Source organism: Poecilia mexicana, unplaced genomic scaffold (genome assembly GCF_051168715.1).
Source record: "Poecilia mexicana isolate PSO_F unplaced genomic scaffold, ASM5116871v1 scaffold_14, whole genome shotgun sequence".
NCBI classification, from domain to species: domain Eukaryota; kingdom Metazoa; phylum Chordata; class Actinopteri; order Cyprinodontiformes; family Poeciliidae; genus Poecilia; species Poecilia mexicana.
In genome coordinates this window covers 28,184,100-28,205,263 of record NW_028263383.1, presented here as the reverse complement: position 1 = coordinate 28,205,263, position 21,164 = coordinate 28,184,100, and the positions used below count along the sequence as shown (strand labels likewise).

The 21,164-nt window shown below is 39.6% G+C and overlaps 1 protein-coding gene across 1 annotated transcript in view; it reads left to right on the top strand.

Annotated features, from left to right (window-relative positions):
- Positions 1-20,856, top strand: part of ncam1a (neural cell adhesion molecule 1a) — a 279,917-nt gene extending 259,061 nt beyond the window's left edge. The window contains exons 18-21 of the mRNA XM_088012457.1: positions 9,873-10,080; positions 11,385-11,501; positions 12,873-13,262; positions 17,739-20,856. Coding sequence (XP_087868583.1) covers positions 9,873-10,080; positions 11,385-11,501; positions 12,873-13,262; positions 17,739-17,859 — 836 coding nt within the window. The 3' untranslated portion in view covers positions 17,860-20,856. The remainder of the gene's footprint in view (positions 1-9,872; positions 10,081-11,384; positions 11,502-12,872; positions 13,263-17,738) is intronic.
- The last annotated feature ends 308 nt before the right edge of the window (positions 20,857-21,164 follow it).

The window sequence follows — 21,164 nt, the reverse complement described above, 5'->3', positions numbered from 1 at the left end:
GCATGGCAGATTGCTCCTCATTGAAAACCGTCCAGTGCGAATCAATCACAACAATTCTGCAGAGCAGAGCAGAGAAAGCAGTTTTATAACCAGGACCAGGTTGGTTTACAAATGAAATCATTGCTTAACATTCAGACTTGAAATGAAATGATGTCTTTATTTCAAACAGCATACAGCAAAGAAATAATAGAATAAGAATTATATGTCATAATGGTCGTAATGTAAAAATACAAAACGTTCGAATGCCGTTTGAAAAGGAGTGGAAGAAGACAAAGTTTAATAAATCCTACCCTCATCCGTCCCATCCAACTGTGTCCCTCCTTATACATATTTGCACATCTGACTTTTACTCGCTGAGCTGAACCATTTAACTACGACAAATTAACAAACAAAGGAAGTCTGTAGATGGATTTTTTTTCACAGCTCTGTATACGAGTATATTTAGGGAAATGGATTTTTTAAATGCTTGTCAGTGTTACCAGTTGCAGGTGTGTTGATTCAATGCAGTAGTGTTGCTTTGTTTTATATATTTGAACACTAACACATTCATAATGCCTTAATGTGATTTTAACAGGGGTGGTAAACCCAGAAATGACCTTCTACTGCTAAATAACATGTCTGCAGTGTCTGAACCGGACACGGCCGTTGTAGCAGACGTTCTTTTCCTGCAGGACTTGGTTTCCTGCTGAACTGAGACCTCACGCCACAGAAATGCCACAACGACATAAAGGCATGACCACAGCATGCAAGCTGACACAAGGCATGATCCAGTATTCCACAATATGCAACGCAGCTGCTTTGAATCCCCTCTCTCCAACCCACCCACCCCCTCCAAATCGAGCATTATGAATGTGTTAAGCAGGAGACGAGTGCAAATCCTGTGCCTGAGTCCTGTCGAGAGCTCCAACCGTCCTGCTGTTCAACAAAACGAAAGATTAACTCCGATTTTTAATATTGGTTCCAGTCGAGTAGCTGGTGTCTGACAGCAGTTTATTTTTCCACATATTATGCTCATTTACAGAAATGTACTTATGTAAACCACCTTGTAAGGAGAGGATGGAGGGTTGTGAGGGGGAGAAAAAAAAGATAATCATGTTTTGTGACAAAGTATCCATAACTCTTTTCGAACGAATATCCCAGAACTACAACACACCTGCTGTTATTTTGACAGTTCATGCTCCCTTTTTACCGAAAACACGGAAACTGTCTGAGAACATAAACGCAGCAACTGTTCAAATGCTACAAAAATGATTTCAAGAATGTGAAATTATTTTATTGTTTGAGACATTTTTGTAAATGTATATCAGTGTATTTCCATGTAACCATTGTAGGGTTGAAATAAATTCTTTCTTTTTGTTTCAAGACAGTCATGGCTTCCTGAGGCTTTAGTGACTAAACCCCCTGAGGGAACTCAATGCTGCTCAGGGCGGCTCCTTGTAGTCGAAGCTTTAACATTGCTGTTTAAAATCTGCACTAAATAAACTAGAATATCAATAAAACATTTATTTACTGTACTAATTAAACTGAAGAAAGTGAAACTAAGTTACCTAAATTCACTGATATATTTCTAAATTTTACCTCTGGTATTGTACATGATTATGGTTCATAAAAACCCAGAGTTTTAGCTCGTACCACGAACTCATAAAAAATGTTGGCTTACACAGTTATGGAGAAGACCTCAGACAAAGGGTCATTGCTAAAGAAGAGTTTAATCTAAGCACTTTATTAGAAAGTTAAGTGGAAGGAAGAAAGCTAACTGCTGCCACCAGGATGTGAACCATAGTTTTTTTTACACCGCAACAGTTTTTTTTTTTTTTTTTTGTGGAGATGCTGCTTTTTTTCATGTGACCACCATGCGTACCAATAACTGCTTTAATGTCCAGGATCTCACTGACCAGTGAACTGGTCTGACTTAAACCCTGTGACGAATTGTCATGGGGGAAGACAGGAGACACCAGAACCAGCAATGCAGATGAGCTGAAGGCTTAAAGCAACCTGTTCTTCCTGAACGCCACAGGCTGGCCTCCTCCATGCCACGCTGCGCTGACGCAGTAATCCATGCACACGTCTGTGTGTTCATGTTGATTTTAATTTTAAATTTCCTGGCAAACTTGAGTTTTGGGGTTTCATCAATCATCAGAGTGTACAGAAATACAAATATCCCTCAGTGTGTTATAATCCAAGTGTACGTAAGAGGGTTTTGTTTTTTTATGGGTTGAATTACTGTAGTTACATTTTAAATGATAAACTAATTCACTGAGATGCATCTACATATAAATTGTTACATGAATGTTTTTATGGTACAGTCATAATGTTTAAATATGGATTTTTAAGAACTGGGAATGTTTGGTGTTATGAGCAGCTAATATCTTAAATAGTAAAGTTGTTTCAGTTTGGATGGACACAATGTCTCTGTCTAAACAATTTGGCACAAGCAGGTTAATTTATTTACAGACAATAGGCAACACTTCCATGGCTTTCAGTACTTTAAAGAAGTCTGTTGTTACCTTTTTTTCCGTATTACATTAAATGTGTTAAATGGTCTAATCTGACCAGATCACCTTCTTCTTCAACATGGTTGCTGTGACTTAAGCATAACTTGTGGAAAAAGTGCATTCACCTTCAAAAGATTCTGACTTTATTTGAGTTGCTCTAATATTTCCTTATAAACATGCAACCCATCATCAAACTCATCAGCATGCAGCACTGGCTGCATGTGCACGAAAGCAATAGAAAACATGTTCAGGACACGACTAAGTTTATATCGATTAACCCCATGCTAGTATCGCCCTGGGCATCTGCCCACATGACTCGTATCGAACCCTGCAGCTGAACCACGTTTCCCTTTCCTTCCACTTGACACCTCGTCTTCACTGTGTTGCTCCATCACAACAAACACTAATTAGATTTAAAGAAGTTTGTTGACGAGAAAAAGGTGAAAGCCAGCAGGTCCGATGTGATGCCTCCCTCTTGACCTCTGGAGTCTATTAAACATAAAAGTTGTCACTCTTCAGGTACCTGTTCGAATGTAACAGTGAAGGACGCGTTAAAAGCTCTTCTTTAATGGTTCTAACCAGACTGAGTTTTATGAAAGCTCTCAGGTCCAAGGTTACTCGACGCTCTCTGCACAGTATAGATCCAGCAGCTGCTAAAGAGCAGCAGAATCATAATACATCAGATGTATGAATACTAGAATCCCACGAAGTTCTGCTTAACATTTTGCATTGATTTGCTTTTAGTAATCCCACAGATTTGGATAGTTTTGTCTGTCTCAAGTAGAATATATTGTACAGGCTGCATTATGGTTGATAATGAATCATTTTCTGAGTTTTCTTTAAAGGTCAATCATGATGCTTTTCTAAAGCTGCTCCTGTTTCATTATGATGCTTCCAGATGAGCTAAATTGTTCTGGTAATGATACGTTGCAGAAGTAGACTGAATCAGTTCTAGAGGCTTTCTGAGGGTGTTGTCCTGCTTTTCCATCTGGAGCTGAAATAATTCAACAAAATCTAAAGTCATGCTTAAAGAAGCAGCAGGTTGCAGCTGCCTGTCAGCGGTTCTCCATTTGTTCAAAATAGGCAAATTTCAGAGGTTCACTCATTAGCTTTTATGGAATATTTAATGTCACTGAGCATGTAAAGCCATCAGCTCAACCATCAGATTCACGGTCTTGATGCCAAAGCTCAACCAACTCTGAAATAAGTGTAAAGATTTTTTATTCCTCCTGTAAAGAGTGTTATTTATGTAAAACGGCTCATGCGTTCAGCTGTAGCTCAAATTGATTCATACAAAAAACCGCCGGCATCAGATCATTCCGTTAAAAGGATGAAAGGCATTTGAACTGCTGGGATTTATGGTTAATGCACCAACATGTAATAAAATCCACTGTAAAAAAACATGGAAGATGTCAAAATAAAAGCTGCTTTTGAGCATTAAACTGGCAGCAGTTAAAAAAAAGCTGTGGCATAAATAGGGCTTAAGACTTCTTTAAGGGATATTTTAAGAAGAAAAACTTCGAATATCAATAAAATCCAACATTTGGAGGAACTATCTAATAAATCTTGAATCTCTAAATCATAGAGTTTAAATGATTTACTAGATTCCTGAGGATGTTATTACAATAACTGTTAGCTTGAACAGATATATTAATCATACACCCCCCTCTCTATCCGGATATCATTATTCAGCTATTGATAAGGGGGAAACAGTTTTGTTTTTCAACTAAAATGTGTTCAATTCATTAGTTGTTTCAAGTTGGAAGGCCTCTGTGCCATCACCCTAATCTTTATCTACCATCACAGATTCAAATCAGTTCTTACTTACAATGAGTTATTACCTCAAAACCCAATCTGTAAAGGGGGGTATGAATAATTATGGACCTAGGTGCACATCAGATGTTGTGTCTCATCCGGTCATAATGAGACGTGCCTGGGACGACGGCGCTTCCGTTTAATCTCAACTAAGTCGTGTCGGCAGGAAAACGAGACGTTAGTACCCCCCAGAGTTCCTCTCCTCCTCCTCATGTTGATCATCAGTCTGTTGAGTAATGGCAGCCCTGATCAGCTCAGAGCGAATATAATCAGCCTCCTCGTCTCACAAACGTCTGGAATATTTCTGTTACCTGAAACAAACTGCACGCAGTAGCCGTGTGCATGCAGGGAAAGCTGCTGCTGCTGCTGCTGCTGAGAGATTTGAGATCAACTTTGTGCAGCCTGACATGACCCCAGGTTGTGTGATTAATTAGACGTCACTATTGATTTAAGGCTCAGGATTAATAAGTGGTAGGTGAACACGTGAATATATCATAAGTTGGAGTCACTCTGAATACTAAAAGCATCCGACTGTCTGTTTTGGTTGGAACTTTGTTTTAATCGATATCCTTAAACTCATTCTGCTTGCTAAAGCTAACAGAATAAAGAGAGAAATATGATTCTGACATCAAACCCCACCTCTTATTTCAGCGTCCATTTGTTAAAAGCTTAAAGCCACTCAGGCTGCAGATCCATGAGGAGTTTCCAGATATATTCATCAGTCAGACAACCAAGCCAGTTGTAAGCATTGCTGTGAACACAGGCCAGTGCTGGTGTCGTTTTAATGGCGGTGCAGCGCCACACAGTGGCCATACTGTGATGTAGATTTTTTTTTTTTTTTTTTTTTTTTTTAAATAAAAATAAGCCAGAGCTTCACAGGAAGAAACAGAGAAGAGACACAGACATAAAAATAAAAGTCCATGTTTCTGTAATAGTAAAAAAAAATTCAAATCAAAGCAATAAAATCAATTCTAATGCAGAAATGTGGCTTTAATATCAGCATAACTCTGTACTGTACAGGGCCTCCAGTCAGTTCCTGGCATGGAGGAGTTCAGCTCTGGTTCTGCTGAGATATTCAGAAAGTCCAGGTTGACCACGGCCTTCGTCTCATCTGCAGTCTGGTTCTGGTGTCTCTCCTCCTCCTCTGGATTGTGCTCCATGGAGGCTCTCTGACCTGACCACAACGGTCAGGTCAGTTGGCTGGTGTTTCCATGGTAACTAACGCCGGTGTTGGCACTTTTGCCAGTGTGACCCAGTACAATGTTCATCTGGAAGATGAAATCATCTCCCTAAAGGGAAAGCTCTCCTCTGAATGATGACTTTGGACCCTTTCAGTCATTTTTCTCCTTAGTTTAGGAGCAAAAAGATTTTTATGGTTCACTGATTCAAGACGAGAAATGCAGCCGATGTTGCATTAAACTTTCCATTAACATGCTTATTATAAACAGCATGCGTTGAACAGTCAGCAGTCTTTTCCTCTACTGTGTTGGTAAATTAACATTTCTGTATTGAAAATTCATTTTTAATTTAGCCTTATGTCTTATTTTAAAGCTTCTTTGAATCAGAATTTTGGAATTCCATTAAAACTGAACAAATATATCTTGAAATAGACTCTACTGAAATAGATTTTCAACAATAACTTTTCTAATGACCTAATTGACTAAGCTGTACCTGTAGTGTAAGGGAGTGGTTGGAATCATTGTCTAAATTGGAGACATTCTGGTTATGATGGACAAAAGGAAAGACCAGAAATCTGCAAAGAAATTTTTTTTTATGAAATTTCCAACAACATGCCTTTTAGATTAACATCAATACATCTGTCTTTCTTTTTTAATATCAGAGACGTGCTATTATTCATCATGAAAAGTTTGCAGAAACCACTGTGAGCAGTGAGTTGTGAGATGCATGGCCACGTTTCACCTCACGCCGCTCTGCTTCACACGAACACAGATAACCACAGTGTGCATCAGGTGGCATAATTCACGGGACGATACGATGTTAATGAATCGCTGGTGTAAGTCGTGTTAATAAGCGTGATCGTTCGTGCTGGTCAGGCCTTATCGATCTCTCAGACATGTGTGGGATTTTCGGTTTTAGAACTGAGATTTATCGCATTCGGCGTGTCACCAGCAGTTTCCTGGGGAGACGGCTCGGTCCGGCACCTGCAAACAGAAGCGTTTCTCCCGACACACAGATGTGAGCATTTAAACCCCCAGCTCTAAACCGTGCGGCATGATTTATTGCTCCTGTTAAAATGCAAATGAATCAATGAGCAGAGGAGAAACGCAGGTTGTCTGTAACGGCGTGTTGGCACCTGTAAGAACACGCCGCAGAGACACGCTTCTGATGTTCCAATCAGTCAGGAGGGGAGAGTCACAGTTAGGGAATTTAAATTAGAGTTAGCCTTGGGATGCTAGACTTTTCTTGCACTACTGGCCGTTATTAACTTCCATCAGATAGAGAGAGGTCAGGGCGGGGGACGTGCAGCAAAGACCTCAAGGTCAGGAATTGAACCACGGACCACGGTGTGAGGATCCGCTCCACCACTGCGTCACACAGTCCTCCTAGAACAACATGCCTGTCCATCTGCACTGCAGGATGAAAGTCATGTTTAGCTTTGCTATAACTGTACAGCAATGCTGAATGATTTACTTATCTAATACTCCGTGTAGTGATTATGATCTCATTTTGGAAACATTACAAGCTGGAGTAATGAAACGACATCAGTTGTGCATAAATGCTGATTTCAACACGAGTCCTTGGACATTCTTGCTACTTTGGAGGCAATTTAAATCAATAGCAAATACCTTGAGAGAAATTATGCTAAAATGAAATCTTGGTGTAATTTTGAGTGTTCCTCAACAGTTGTTTTGCACAAATTAAAAATGGTTTGCAAATGATTGTGTTTCATTCCGTCTAGCTAGCAAATAAAAGGAGGCCGCTTTCACATGAGCACATGATCTTCATTTGGAAAATGTCTTTTGTTTTTTCTTTTATTGCTCCAAAAGCTCTTTAGCCAGGATTTCTGCATTGTTCCACTTTCAGTTGGGAGTTTAAAAATACTCAGAATGGGCTTGAATGTGTTTAATAAACCTAAACCTTTGGTTGGAAAAATGGTACAACTTGACACTTCTGTGTTTAAGGTGGTCGTGTTTATGGAAATCACTGGAGAGCCGGTGTACATGTCCACAATGAAGCTCCCAGAAAAGCTCCAAAGCCTTTACCACCATCTGTGGATTCATACTTCTGACTGTAACTTCGAATATGCAACAACTGCTGCAACGGCACCGACAGAGAACCTGCCATATGCTGACTTCAGCACATTTACTGAAGTAATAAAGCGAATGAAACAGAAGTATTGCTTTAGGTGTTATATAATAGTGTTCATCAAGCTGTTTATCGCTGCATTAAAATGAATGCAAACAGTACATTTACCACATGCCACCTTGCAGAACATTTGTTTGTGAGGACTGAACTGCAAGCAGGGTTATTTTAAACAACTATTTTGTTGGACAAATGCAGGTTTTAGCCTTTGATGATACAAAGATTTATACAGCAGCTCAGCACTGCCGTTCTGGACCACTGAGTATAACAGTACAAATGTCTTATATGAACTTAAAGGTGATTTAGTGAGCAGAATGGAGCTCCCATTCTCTCCAGACAGTTTGATGAGCTTTTGATCCTGAGCAGACCTCAGTGCTTCGAGGAAACAGCCTTTACTGCATCTGAGCCTCACTCGGCCTCTGAATTTATCCCTGTGTTTAGTTTAATTTATTTAAATTTTTTTTACAGTGCATTACCTCTGAGGAATACACTGTGGAATAGTTACGTATGTAACAGTGTTGCTTGTGTAATATTGTTTGAAAAAAACAGTTAAAGTTCAGTGAAGATTAGATAAATCTTCCAGGGGAAGCACAAGAGTTATTGGACTGCTGTAGAAACTGTCTCCCGGTCTCACACTGCGTCTGCGAGTCGAGGACAGCGACTCTAATAGAAGTCAGGGATGGCCTCTTTATCAGCACAACGAGCCGCCAGCCTGGTCACCTCCTCCCTGCATTTCATCCCCACCAAAGATGAGCTCAGCCACAGTGGTCTCTAATTAAACATCACTGTCATGGGTTTGCTGGCACAGTCATTGGTGTACAGAGTGGACAATAGGGGGCCAAACACACAACCCAGTGGAGCGCCAGAGGTTCTGACTCTGAACCTGGTCAGAAACAAAGACCTGTAGATATCAAGTCCCAATATGGTACTACATTAAAATAAAATAAACTGTTTTTAGTGCCCCAAGGTCCTGTTCTTAGCCCACTTTTTTTTTGTTTTATAGTTTACATATTTATTTATAGTTTACATATTTATTTATAGTTTACATATAGTTTGCCATAAGTGTTCTGGTGTAGGTTTCCAGATTTACAATGATAAAGCTTCTAATTAACTGGTAAGCAGATTACATTTGTGTCAACAGGATGGACTGAAGATTTGGAGTTCATTCAATATAATTAGAAAAGTCATTTTTAGCACACAGTGTAAAAAAACTGTGTATTTGTCTTTTCTCAAGAGACTGATCTTTTATCAGTTATCTGTAATGTTGGGTCTTATGTAATTACTCAGTTTTATTTCTTCAGTTTAAACCTTGAATAAGATCCTTTTGTTACTCAAAGTCCATCTGAAGACAGGGTTTGCAAATTAGCTGAGATTCTAAACACTGAAGAGTCTTTTCTCTTACTGAGCACTAGATATAGGATGCAAACTAAGAAGCTAAAGTAAGGCACTGCAGATGAAACCCTGGACAGAAAACTAAAATCAATCTTGCAGTATTTTACTAATGCTGCTATATATCTCCCCCAGTGTTATCCCGTCCCATTTGGAAATAAGTGGAGCATCACAAAAATCCCAGGGGATGATGAATTAGTTTTTGCACAACATGTCAGCACCTGGAACAGTCCTCTGTGGTTTCGGTTGCTTCGGACACGTGGGAGATAGGAACGATGCTGGATTCAGTCCAGACTCTGTTTTTAACATTGTCTGGAATCCATGCAGGACGTCTTCCAAAAAGAGCTGGAAACTAAAGCCAGGAAAGCTTTTGGCATCGACTGAAGACTAAACATTGAATGAAAAGTGTCAGCAACATCATATTAAATCCTTCAGTTTCTTCTCCCAAATATTGTTCAAACTCCCGGAGCAAAAAGCAAGAAAACTGTTGCAGAACAACTGAAAGTTATCCATGGATTCACCTTTCACAGATTCATGTTTTAAAAGCTTAAAAGTGAATTTGATAGAGTAGAAAGTACAACATTTCCCTCTCAAAGATGGAATGGAAGGTTGTTTTTTTTGGGGTTTTTTTGGGGGGGGAATATACTTGGTGATTCCTCCAACTGATTGCTTCACATCTTCATTGAGACTCACCGTATCCCTCATCGCCTCTCATCATGTCTGTCCTCTGTCTAATTTCCTGGCTGCCCCCCTCTCCTCTCTTCTCCTCTCCTCCGTGTTGAAACCCTTCTTTCTCTTCTGTCTTGTGTGGTTTTCGTATCCCCCCTTTGCCTCTCTCTTCCTCTTCAGACACTGCAGACGGCGGCTCAGGACTCGGCACCGGCGCCATCGTGGGCATCCTCATCGTTGTCTTCTTGCTGCTGCTGGTGGCCGTGGACGTCACCTGCTATTTCCTCAACAAGTGCGGCCTCCTCATGTGCATCGCCGTCAACGTTTGCGGCAAAGCCGGCCCGGGCGCCAAGAGCAAGGACATCGAGGAGGGAAAGGCGGCGTTCTCGTAAGCGCACGCATTGTGATTTTGCTGCCTGCTTCTGGATTTATTGAAGAAAAAGTATAATCTGACATGCTCTGAAAATTCTGGTAAAGATGCACAAAATGTCATGGTGACTTTGTGAGCCCAAGGTGCAGCTGTTTAGCCTCCTCCTCCCTGTGCCGTTGGAGGAAGGTGGAGTTGATTTTGCCAGATGACCATGATCCCTCTGAAAGACCCAATCACAGCAGACTCTCAGTTTTCTGATGTGGAAGACATCAGACTTTTATTAAAAACTTGTCCTAATGTTCATAATGTAGTCCACTGTAACAGGCCCACAGCATCACACATCCTCCACTCTGCTTAACATGAGTACAATCACTAGTTCAGCAAATTTGAAGAAAGTAAAAATTGCAAAAAATAGTTACGATTTTAGAGTGAAAATGAGAAGTGTTAGTGGTAAAAACAAAATAAATAAATAAATAAATTGTGGCAGCAGTAGTTTATTAAAAATACCTTTTATTGTAAAGAAAAAATAAAGGATTAATTTTTCTAAAATGTGCAGAGTGAGATTACTCTGCTAAACTAAAACACACATTTACTTTAAGGCTTTTCACACAGCATAATCATTTTACCAGTAATAGTGGAGGTTTCTGCTGCTTCTCGAACAACGAATGCGAAATGCAATCACGTCAAATGATTAGGAATTACAGACAATGCTGGAATGTTTGGAGCAGCGTAATTATTAATGCAACCTTCCTGAAAAGAACGCTGTACTTTGATCAAGAATTCACCTCAATATGTTCGCCAGCTTCTCCCCATGGAGGCAATGCACACAACAAATAAATATTTCAACCAAAGCCTTCGCAAAACACTTCTTCAGAGCCTGTGCCACGCTGTGAACCGAGTCGCAGCGGCGAGATCTGCAGAGATGTTTTGCACCTTTAGATCTCAAACATGTCGTTCCCTGCCAGCGAACGCTTTAAAGCCGAGCACAATCAGAGAGCCGAGTGTGGCGGCGGCGAAGCCCTCCGGGGGGGGAAAAAAAAAAACTGCAATCAGAGCACGCAGGTTGGTGGAGGTGGAGGATGATCAAATATTGGCTTGAGTGAACGAGACAGCGCGGTTGACAGCCGAACAGACCGACTGTGTGTGTCTGAATCTTTGAGCTCATTTGTTTTACACTGCCGCTGATCATTTGCTTGAGGTGACCGTGTGTTCCCGGGCCGCAACGAAGAGCTGCCTGACTGAACTGAGACCTCCTCTCGTCTCACAAACGCACGCCTGAATTTATGCGTCCGTTTGCTCTTTCCCTTTCTTTCTGACGACAGGAAGGACGAGTCTAAGGAGCCGATTGTGGAAGTGAGGACAAAGGAAGAAAACACCCCGAACCAAGAAGGAGGGGGTCCCACTGAGCCCAATGAGACCACCCCGCTGACAGAACCAGAGTGAGAACCGAGCGCTTTAATTGGCTCTTTGAGAGACGGTCCAAAACCGAGTCTACACACTTAATTGGTGGATGGATGGACGGCTTATATATGCAGGATTTTCAGATAAAATAAGACTGGACTCGCATATAAAAACAGCGCTGTATGGAAGTATTCATACCCATTGAACCTTTTCACATTTTGTCACAATACGTCCTCAGGTTTTGGTGTACAATATCAGAATTGATGTGATAAACCAACATTTAGTAGCTACGAAGTGGAAGAGAAATAATTCATAGCTTTGTTTGCGTCGACGTTTAACAGCAGCTTTCTTCCAGCTTCGCTCATCTACACACTGCAACTCCTGATTCTTTGCAGCACATCTACAACTGTTTAATTGGGTTAACGTCTGAGCTTTGACTAGGCCATTCTAACTCATGAATACACAGTGGCTTGCAAAAGTATTCAGACCCCTTGAACTTTTCCATATTTTGTCACATTCCAACCACAAGCATAAATGTATTTCATTGACATTTCTTGTGAAAGGACGGCACAAAGTGCTATAAAGTAGGAAGACAATTACATGCGATTCAAAATATATATGTGAAAACAAATTCAGCCTGTTTTCTGTGTCTGTACTGAGGTTAGATTACACACACATTAGCAGTCATCAGGCAACTTCTCGTTTTTCTTTCCATTTCATAATCATACTATAGTTTGTGTTGCTCTGTCACATAAATCCTAATGAAATTCATTTAAATTTGAGGTTTTAGTATTAAGAAAACACGTCTAAAAGTTGAATGGGTATTAATACTTTAGTTGATGTACAGCTTTGAGGCTGAGAAGCCACATTTCTTTCAGCTGTGTTCGTGCTCGTAGGAAGCTGTTTGAAGGAACATTCATAACAAATCCTTCACTACCTAACATTTCAAAAACATGGTGCTGTGGAGTTTTAGCAAACAAGAGTGGAGAAAATGATTGGTGACTTGCCAGAATCATTTCAGCTCTTCAGGTTTGAGGTCCAGCTGACGTTGGATTTCTGTGGCTTTATGTTGTTTCTGTACCAAACAGAATCTCTTTAGTTTCTGTAAAAGCTCAGAGCAGGAGCTGCAGACCGACTCCTTCATCCTGGGAAAACTGCTTGTCCATTCTTTTAATTATTTTGTGTTCCCCCCCCCCAATATTTTGTTGCTAACATTTTGACTGTATAGATTTTTACTTTTTCCACTGAAGCACAGAAGCACTTAAAACCTTGTTGTTGCCCTGACTTGCACTCTCACTCTACCCTTTATTTTTTTTCTTTTTTGTTTTGGCTCTATGCTTCCTCTCCTGTGTCCACCCCTCTTCTTCCACCTCTCCCCCAACCCCTCCCTGCTACTTCCTGCCAAACAGACCTGCCGCTGCCGACTCCCCGAACACGGCGGTAAACCGACTCCCCCCGGCTGCTGCTAACTCGGTTACAGAGAGCTTTAGGACGCCACAGACTAACTCCTCTCCTAAAAACACTGCTGCAGCCCTTTCCAATTCACCTAAAGCAGACTCCGAGTGCAGCGTCGGGCCCCTGGTTGACCTCAGCGACGCTCCAAAAGTTGCCCCTGCCTCCAGCCCTCCTGTATTAGAGCCAGTTAGCCCACCGCCCGCTAATGGCGACAGGCCTCAGAACCCGTGTGAGTCAGTGAGAGCCCCCAGCAGCACCCAGAGTAAGGACTTACAAGTAGACGGCCAGAGCAACGATGCCCGCTGTGCCCCATGCTCAGACTCCACCACATCAACCCAAAATGAGTATGAACATCTCCGTTTCCTTTATTGCTCCCTTTTGTTCTGGTCATTTCATGAGGGCTGCCATTTTTTAAGGAGAACTTCACCCTTAAACGGTTCTTCCCACATGCATGGTTCTGCTCAGAGCAGAGGTTCTGCTGCGCCTCAGTCCGTTACGGCAACATCCAAAAGCTTTTTTATTTCATTCCATTCAAAAAGTGAAACTGATTAATTGAACACATGTGTGGATTTTGCTATTAATTCTTATGACTATGGCTTATATTGTCTGTTTTAAAGGATCATTTCAAATAATTAATTACACAGATTTTAATGGATTAAATTTTGAAAAGGGAATTTTTTATTTTTTTTGCGTTCCCTCACAAATGTCAATTTAAAATTTAAAATATATACACATCTAAAGAGCCTCAGTAAAAACGTGTTTATTCTTAACTCTCTGGTACAAATCAGTTTTTTATTCACTGCATGTTTATGTCTGTTTGTGTTATGTTGAGATGGAACTGCACACGAAAACATCCAGCTTTTCTATCCTAAAGAAAAAGATATAAAACTTCTGATATTTCATAAGATATAAACATAGATGGATAAAGCTTACGACAACCTTATATAACAGCAGAAAGTACGATGGCCACTGTAAGAAAGGCTTACAGTACCCAGTTATGCCGCATGAACTGATCTGTACATTATTGTGAGGGAATGCAAAAAAAAAAACAATCCTCCATGTTCCCATGTTCTGCATCTCATAGCATGTAGCAGCACAGACATCCCTTACAGTGATGTCAGCGTCCAAAGTTCACATTTCTACAGAAATCCCATGAATGTTCATGAAACACTGTAGAGATTCACCTTTCAGTTGTCGTTTCCCTGAAACTCAGACATTTAACTCACTGGACTGTGATTTAATGCATTTAAACAGTTTTTCATTGGCAGAGATTTGATTTTAAGAGGCTAAAATCTGGAGCCAAATACAACCAATCAATTATCTCACCAAAATAAAAACTTGCTCTTAAAGACCCCATACAGCCAAGTTTGAGGCCAAGTGTGAAGAAAGTTTAAAACAACCATCACATTTCATCAGTCCCTGTTAAAACTGCTGATCTGTGGAAGATATTGATTGCCTCCATCTCACCCTGAAATATGTTTGGCCGTTGGCTCGGTACCAGGATCCAATAAGCATCAGCTGTGGGCAGAGATCCAGAGGCAGCAGGAGCTGTTTCACCTGAATTAATCATGTGGAAGAAGGAGCACAGCTGCGACTGCAGACACGTCCCACACTTCAAAAGTTAGGAGAAATTTGTTACACAGTAAATATTCATAAATTTTATAGCATTCGTTGTGGCTTTTGTTTTTTGTTTTTTTGGGTTTTTTTTTAAAGACTGACGTCTATATCTGTGTGAGAAAACAATGCATTGTGGGAAATCTAAAAACAATAAGTCTGGACATCAGCACTTGTGGATGTCAGGTCAGTTTTTGGACCATTTAAGGGTGGAAGTTCCTTTAACGTTGCCATATGTTCTCCATCGGTCACTGCATGCCTCCACCCTCCACCCGCTGCCTCCACCTGTTTGCTTATTAACCTCACAGAAACGAGCATCTTCCCACCGTTTGGCTCGTTAGCGCTCAGCGCCGCAGGCCTCCACGTTACGGCTAACATGTAGTTCAATGTGGGAAAAGATTTAACAGGGGTGATAAAAAAAGTAAAAGATGAAGAGATTATATGTATTTCATCAAAACATTGAAATAAATTACTAAAACAAATCTCTGCATTTGGCAGTTTAAAAAATAAAATCCCAGTTTAGTATTTTTATGTTTTTCATTAAAAAAATAAATAAGATGAAAGAAAAAAGAATATAAAGTCAGAAAGTGTAAAATTCACAGTCTCATGACACATGTAATGTAAAATAGAGCAACAAAAAATCATGATGAAATGAAATTGAAATATTAAAGTTAGTAGAATTACAGTGAATAGAAAACACAAAATTATGTTGAAATAGAATCAAAGAGAGAAGTGAAACTGCAGTGAAGTGTAAAATATAGAAAATTAAAATAAAATAGATGAAATAAAAAAATAGAGTGAAACAAATCAAATTAAATAAAGGTGAATAGTAATTTTTTGTATATTGTTGGCTCACACCTTCCCTATAGGCATTTATAAGAAACACAGTCGAAGGCAATAAATTAAAATAAAAGTCATTTTTAAGTGATGAAAATATAAGTTAAATCAATAATATGGAAATAAACACATAAAGTTAAACTAAAAATTTAAATAAAATGTAAGCAAATTGTAAATTTTAAAAAATGAAATAAAATATAACAAAAACAAATTAAAATAAAATTAGAAAATGAACAAAGTGTTGTCTGTTTGACAATATTTTTTGTCGAAGTAGGCAGCTTTTGGTAGCAAAATCTTTTTCTGGCGATAAATCAAGATAATTTCATTGCCTTAAAGGAAACAGGGATCGCAGTTTGATCCAATGTGATCTCACAGCAGGTGTTTCTGGTGTCCGTCTCCTCGTGGCTGGGCCCCACACACTTCTCCCTGATAGATCAGCTCTCCAACCAGCAGCTGGGATGTTGGAGCTGATTTTTCTGAATCCCGCTCCGTAGTTTGCAGACGTTGCTGATTCCTGACAGCCTGTGAAGCCGAGGAGAAAACTGTAGCAGGAGATGAATTCCTGAGAGACACTCGTCCTTCTCCTCTTCCTCCATCTCTTAATTTGCTCACTCGGCTGCTCCGGGGAGGATGTCAGTGATGAAGAGCGAAGCGTTTACGGCTACTTGGGTGCAGGGAGCTTGTCAGCTCCAAATCAGTGTGATGAAAGCCTCCTTGTCATTGGAGGGATTTTCCTTCACAGCTCAGACGGGCCTGAAGCAGAGCGCTCCCGCTGTGCCGTCCTCCATCAGAGCTGCCGTTTTCACTGCCGTAGACTCCGTCAGCTCCAACCTCTCTGTTTGCAGATGGTAACAAAATCTGCAGACCGTACAAATGCTAAAAGCTGGAATCTGAAATGGTGACGTATCAATTTAAATTGTACTTTGTCCCTTTTTTAAGTAAAAGTTACAAGGGAAATGCAAAGGTTTTTGGCAACTCAAAGACTGAACCAGGATTCCAGCTTACATGTAATCTTTCATCAAAATAAACAGACACTTGTCTTAAATGTTGTTATGAGACTCTTCTGCAAATATCCTGCAGCCGTAGCAAATGCTGCAGCTTTGCTAAAGGTAACGGAAACGGAGTCGTTAATTGTTTTGCAAATGCAAACCTGGAAAGTGTGATCTGTATTTTTATTCATCACATTTACCTTTGACATGCACAAGTAAGATGCTGGGTGAAAAAATGTTCCTTCAGAAGACGCAGAATCAGGGAACACTATTTCAGACATAGTTTGGTGTTGTGTTCGACTCTGGAGCATTTTTAAAACAGATTTTCTTTTAAATGTTAACTAGTGATTCTTTGTTTTATACATAATGTTTCAGTTCTTTAAAAACAATGTTGAAATGTGTTTAAATACGATACATGTTCTGCTGAAATGTATTGCTTCGTCGCTGGCTAGAATGGCCCAGTCAAAGTCCAGACTTAAATCCAATGGAAAAATGTTTGACAATAGAATCTCTCCATCCAGTCTGACTGAGCCTGAGCTGTTTCACAAAGGAGATTTCAAACTTTGATTTCTAGACATGGAGAGTCAAATCTGGTTCCAGTTCTCCAAAGTACCGACTAAAGGTTCTGTTTGCATGTCGACATCATGCATTTCAGATTTTTATTTGTTAAAAAAAGTGATAAAGTCCTTTTTCTTTCACTCACATAAAATCCCAGCAGCACGCACTAAAGTTTGACAAAATGTGCGTTCAGTATTTCTGCAAGGCAGAACGAAACTAAACATGAATTTTATGAGGTTTTTTTTTTTTTTTTTTAATCGGTGGACAGGACAGAAAAACGTGAGGATCAGAGCAGCTGTTAGAGAGGCGGCAGGCAGGACAGCAGAGGAAAAAATAACACATTTTTAGACTGGAAAAAAAAAAGTGATGTGTGGCTTCAAAGTCTGTTCCCATTGTGTCTGAGCTCAGCTGAGTCCAGATGGCATGTAATCCTCTGGTGTATTGTAGTCTCTGTTGTAGGCCGCGCCTCGGTCCTTCCCTCCCTCCAGCGCTGTATCTACTGTACCGGCCCTGTGTGTCATTCCACATCAGCATTCATTGTTCCTGGGAAGTAGCTGTGACATCCATGTGCTCCTGTCTGATGCCCGGCTAGGATAGCGAGCTCAATCCCATTAAGTGTGAAATGCATTCAGTTCCAGGAGCGAGAACAACAAATTCCCTCAAAGCATCCTGCATGTTTTCACCTCTTTCCTCCCTTTGAGGAATCAGACAAAAAAAAAAAAAAAAAAAAGGCAAGACAGTTTGGCTGTGAAAAGAGAGCCTCGTCGATTCTAACGGAATCTCTCCTTCTTCCTCTTTCGCTCCTTTTGCTCTCGCCCGCAGCGGGAAGACTGTGAAGAGCGACAACGCCAAAGCCGAGCCGGAGGTGAAGAACGCCACGGCCGAGGTGAAGACGGTCCCCAACGAGGCTCCTCGGGCGAACGGCAACGAAAGTAAAGCATAATGTCCTCCAGCCGGGGCAGCGGCGGGGAGGAGGAGGGAGGGAGGGAGAGGTGCAGGTTGGGCGGGGAGAGTTTGGGGTGTGGGCTTTACAGGTTAAAAACGGGGGTGGTCGCAGTCACTGAAACGTCGAAACAATTTCCCACACACCACCCCACTGCATTAGGAAAAAAATAAATACATAAAGCAGCAACTCAGAAGATATAAACTACAAAGAAAATGTGTTTCTGCTGGAATATGAGCAGGAGTGATAAACCTCATGCGACGCCTTAGTTCCCAATACATCCACCTAAATCAGTCGCTGTAAAACATTAGATATTCACACGTCATGTCACCCATTTTTGTACGTAATAAGCAGATCAGCGTCTGTCATATTTTCTCTAGATAAACTTGGATGAACTGTAGCTTTACTTCACAGATTTACTGCCTTTAAGATGCACACAAATGTAAGACCGACTCTACTACTCTTTATGCAGTACGCTCATTATTGTGATGATGGATTATGGGTCTTCTTTTTCCTTTGTCTGTGGTTTTTCTTTAAATGCTGTTCTCACTGCCTACTTAGCTGTTTCTTAATGTCTTTATTAAAGCATGTGGGTTTGTTGCGAAGTTGCTGTATTTCTGTAAATTCATATGTGATCGGGGTTTTTTTTCTTTTCCGCTTCTTAATCCTGCGTTTTCCTTCATTTCATCTTCACTCTCCCAAAAAAAAAAAAAAAAACAGAAAAATGATTGTGAGAAATATTCACGTAAAAGTTAATGTCTTGAAACAGGGCTTCAAACACAAATATTAGCCAACTTTAGCTTCTTATATTAGCAATTAGCGTTGTTAGCTTTAATAGCTTTATGCTACAGTATAAAGATTCCTATTCTCTAGACACGCTTACCTTCGATCTGAGCCCAGAAAGTTTACATTTCTAAATTCAACTTGCTTTGTGGCAGAGATTAAATGCTTGGGGAAGATAAAACAAAGCAACGTTACTGTAAAACCTTCATCCTTCCTTTAGTCAGAAGAAATTTCAGTCGCTCTCTTTAAAAGTAGCAGCCAAAATGACCTCAATGTCATTTTTAAACATTTTACTGATATTCAAAAGACTGCTCAATAGACTTTAGTATACATCAGTCAGTCTCAACTTCCACACTGAAGAGTGTTGCTGTTAGCACAGGGTGTGGGACATTAATCGGTTGAAAAAATATTGGATTTTTGAGTTTCCAATCCTCAGTTTTTCTTTTGGTTCATTTTCTGTCCTTTCCTGGCTTCTGACAAACAGCATGGTGGGTTTGGTCGCCATGTGTTGTTAGTGTCTGTTAGTGCTCTTCAGAAGCTGATTACGTTTTATTTTATTTTATTATTTTTTTTATATATAAATCATACAGTTAGAGCATAAAATGTTTTTTGAGTTTTTCCCCCCATAAGCCTGAAATTTTCATGCCAAATCCTTTAGTAATCCGCTCTTGCGTGTTAACCTGTATATGGACTCAATTTTCAGGGGGCCTTCATGTTTTTGTTTAGATTTTTTTTAGATCAGTTAAATCACAGCTTCATTCTTTCTGACTGGCTCCTGTTAAATCCCAATTTTCATACCTTAAATTGTTTTCATCTCTTAATAAATATCTTTAAAACCCTCCTTAAAATTCCTCATTAACCTTAACTAAATATTGAATAGCCAAATATAATGGGCCTTGGATGAATATACATGAACTGGACCAATGAAAACCTGCACTGCAGGATGTAAATAATGGGAACCTCACTTAAAATCTACCATTTAAGTAATTTACTTACGTGAGTAGATTTACCTGTAACCTTGTTACACTGTTTGCAGTTCTCCATCTTGTATTAAAATACAGACAAACTAGGTCAAAAATGTGTTCTTCTCATGAATTAAGCTTTGTAACCCTGTTAAAATAAAATGACAAATTAAGGTTTGTGTATAATTAGAAATTACCCATGCATTGAAAACATGTGGATTTGTACAATTTTTACAGTACAATATTCTGTTATAAATTGTACAAAATATTTTACAATATTAATTGTACAACTCTGTTCAGTTATTTTTTTTTTACAATTCCAGCACCAAGCATCAAAACATTTTGAGCGAAAAATGTCATGTTTAATTCCGATTTTACGTTTTATAGAAGAGCTAAACCCATATTTGAGCCCCTATTTACTGGGGACTCTAAAATCAACCCACAGTAATTGTTCAGGTTGATTTCTTTGATTTGGAACTTTGCATTTGTAACAACAATTTGTTAAGCATTTGTACAAAACCGATTCACAAATATAGATATTTTCTGCAGGTGCACAAAAACATTGTATCCACAAAATCTCAAATGAAACCGGTGGTGTGGCCTAATTTTTCATTAATCCAGCCGAGTTGTTTGTGGGCGCTCATTCAGTACTGAGGTTTCATCATCAGACGGTCGGCTGATTCTTTGTAAAAATTCCAAATACTGTAAAGTTAGATGGTGAAATCCCACTGACAGTAACATACCCAGTTCTGATGCAGCAGGACTCTGTGAATTCCACACCTTTATGTTTCAAAACGCGAAACTTTTGCATTTTGAGTTCTGAAAATGTACATGTTTTCCTTCTCTCACTTATCCTGAGGTTTCCTTAAAGTGGTTTGGACACGTAGGTTAGGCAACATGTTTGGACTTTAGAGTGACTTAAGAGGTTACAGAAACATGGAGTCAGTTTGGACTGAGATGTGGTTGTTCTTATGACTCATTTTAGAAATATAGATCCACGTGTGTTATGTCTTCGTATTTGGCTCCTCCATAGCCGGAGTTTGTTTTTTTCTTTTATCATATTTATTGTTGACATAGTAACCGAATTCAACTGGATCTTTGGATATTTGCTGTTTCTCTTTTCATTTTGTGGCATCAAATCTGAAGGGGCTGGCCAGGCAGTAAATAATTGAGGAGCTTGTGTCATTTATTAGCCTTTCTATAGAATTGTTTTAAAGATCAGCCCACACAACTGCAAAAAAAAAAAGAAAAATTGGTTTCACTTTTAGTTTTTCCTTCTAGCAGCTTTATGAAATGTGTGAAGTTTTAAATATTTTTTATTTGAAATTATTTTGACGGCAGCACCTTCCAAACTTATTGGCTCTCCTGGTAGAAAGTCTCAACATTCATTTATCCAACCTGAAATTTCAGGAAATTTAATCAGTGATGAAAAAAAATCCCACCTTAAAATAAACTTTTTTTTTTTTTTTTTTTAACAAGAGTGTTGGTAACTCTTCAAATGATAATAAAATAAATGTACTTAATTTATTTTCCAATTCTGTACACTGTTAAGCTGATTGT